General features: G+C 57.6%; 1 protein-coding gene across 1 annotated transcript in view; it reads left to right on the top strand.

Moving 5' to 3' along the window:
* Positions 1-21: 21 nt before the first annotated feature.
* The window catches only part of LOC113480203 (growth hormone secretagogue receptor type 1-like), a 5,880-nt gene continuing 3,628 nt past the window's right edge, over positions 22-2,273 (top strand). Inside the window, exon 1 of the mRNA XM_026848825.1 lies at positions 22-2,044. Coding sequence (XP_026704626.1) covers positions 1,288-2,044 — 757 coding nt within the window. The 5' untranslated portion in view covers positions 22-1,287. The remainder of the gene's footprint in view (positions 2,045-2,273) is intronic.

The following is a 2,273-nucleotide window of genomic DNA, read 5'->3' as shown; positions in this document are numbered from 1 at the left end:
GGGGGGGGGGGGTGTTATTTTGTACTGGGTACACCGCTCTCTTCTGCCAGCGCCCCACTTCGCAGGTGATGGGGGAATTTCTGTGGCTGGACCATCCCGCGGGTGAGCCGAGCGCCGCCGGCAGCCCCCCCCTGCCGAGGGTCCCCGCTCTCTCCTGCAGGTCACCTCCAGCTCCCCAGGGCTGAGTTTTATCCCCTGGTGCTGGCCCCCTTTTCCCCTCGCCTCCCCCGCCATCCAGCTCGTCATCTCTGATCTTTTCTGAAGTGGAAAGTAAATCAGGGCGAAGTGTCAGACTGTCTCATTTTGAAGACTGATGGTCAAATAAAGGCTTTCCCGTCCTATCGCAATAATGGCATTAAAGCACCCGCGGTAGAAATTTCTCACTCGGTGGCATATGCTGGGGAGGAGCTCAAGGGGGAAAGGCCCTAAGTAAACACTGAATGATGGAAAATTATGTAACCAGCCCAAATGGGCTAATTAAATTTCCAGTATCGAAGAACTCTTCTACCCTACTTGGTAACTACAGGCACTTTTTGCAGGCTAAGGAGAAAAGCAGAGTGTGTGTGTGTGGGTGGGTATTTGGTGCCCCATTAGCGGTGTGTAGGTGGAGGGAGGAAGATGGATGACCACAGAATGGGCAACAGCCCCAAAAACTCAAGCGGCCCCCGCCGATTAGCTCAGAAACCGCAGAGCTCCAGCACCCCGGGGACCTCCTGGCGAAGCGTGGGGACCCGCCGGCTGGCCGGGCCGCGCCCGGACGCCGCTGCAGCCTCGAGGTTTCTCCTGGCAGCACCGGGCGGCTCCGAGAGGCTGTTCCCATCCCGCTCCCGTCGGGAGGAGGCGTCTCTTCGCGAGTCCTCCGCCGTCGGGCCGCATCCCGCAGCCAGACCCGGCTCCCTGCGCTGCGTGGGATCCACGGGACGCGAAAGGAAATGTGAAAAACGGCCTTTCTCCAAACACTGCGCAGCTGAGGGTAAATCTCCGCACGGCAAATATAACAGACAATATTTTTAAAAGCTTGTGCCCGGCGAATGCTGGATGTGTGACTCTCATACTCCTTTGCTTCTTGTAGAACAGACTCATCGGCGCTTGGGTATTTATCTTCATCGGCCAAATGGGTATGAGTGTAAATTTTTTAACTGATCCCATCAGAATTGTTGCGTAGATGGTCGGTGCTTGTGTGCTCATGTCCAACGTGTCTCTCTCTCTCTCTCTCTCTTACCGTCACCTGGGTTTCTGTTGAGGGGGAAAACAAAGCCAGCCCTGCCCTTGCCTTTGAAACCAGACATGGGCTCCCGCTCGAATCACAGCTATTTCAGGAATGACACGGGCTCCTCTGAAGATCAGTCTTTTTCTCTGTTCGATGTCCATATTTTGGTGCCCGTGACTATAATTTCCATCGTCCTGTTTTTCATGGGGGTTTCGGGGAATTTGATAACGATCGTTATCTTCAGACGCTCGCAGGAGATGAGGACGACAGTGAACATGTACCTGTCCAGCATGGCGCTGTCGGACACGCTCATTTTCCTTGGCCTGCCTTCGGACCTCTACCGCCTTTGGAAATACAAACCCTACATATTTGGGGATTTTCTCTGCAAATTCTTCATTTACCTGAGCGAAACGTGCACGTACTGCACCATCCTGCACATCACCACGGTCAGCGTGGAGAGGTACTTCGCCATCTGCTTTCCCCTGAAAGCCAAAGCCACTGTCACCAAATACCGGGTGAAACGGGTCATCCTGGCGCTGTGGGGCTGCTCCCTCCTCACCGCCGGGCCCATCCTCTTCCTCTTCGGGGTGGAACACCCCCATGGCAGCGTGCCGCAGGAGAGCCGGGAGTGCAGGTCCATCGAGCGCGTGGCCCGCACGGGGCTGCTCGAGGCGATGACCTGGGTCTCCACCGTTTATTTCTTCCTGCCCATGCTGTGCCTGACGCTGCTCTACGGACTCATCTGCAGGAGGCTCCGGCGGAGCGGGCAGCGCCTGCCAGGCTGCCGGGCCACGGGCAGGAGAAGGGCCCACACGCAGACTGTCAAAATGCTGGGTAAGGGTGGTTTTGAAACAGCTACAACCCCCTGCCAGGAGGGGGCAGAGAGGGGGGATGAGTCTCTGGAGCCAAGGCCCCAGCGCCAGGCCCCGAGGGAATGGCCTCAAGCTGCCCAGGGCAGGGTCAGGCTGGCTCTGAGGAAGGATTTCTGTGCAGAAGGGGCTGTTGGGCGTTGGAATGGGCTGCCCAGGGCAGGGGGGAGTCCCCGGGATCCCTGGGGGGGTTG

Source organism: Athene cunicularia (assembly GCF_003259725.1).
Source record: "Athene cunicularia isolate RWA chromosome 4 unlocalized genomic scaffold, athCun1 chr4_part3, whole genome shotgun sequence".
NCBI lineage: Eukaryota > Metazoa > Chordata > Aves > Strigiformes > Strigidae > Athene > Athene cunicularia.
This window is presented reverse-complemented; position numbering and strand designations above follow the sequence as displayed.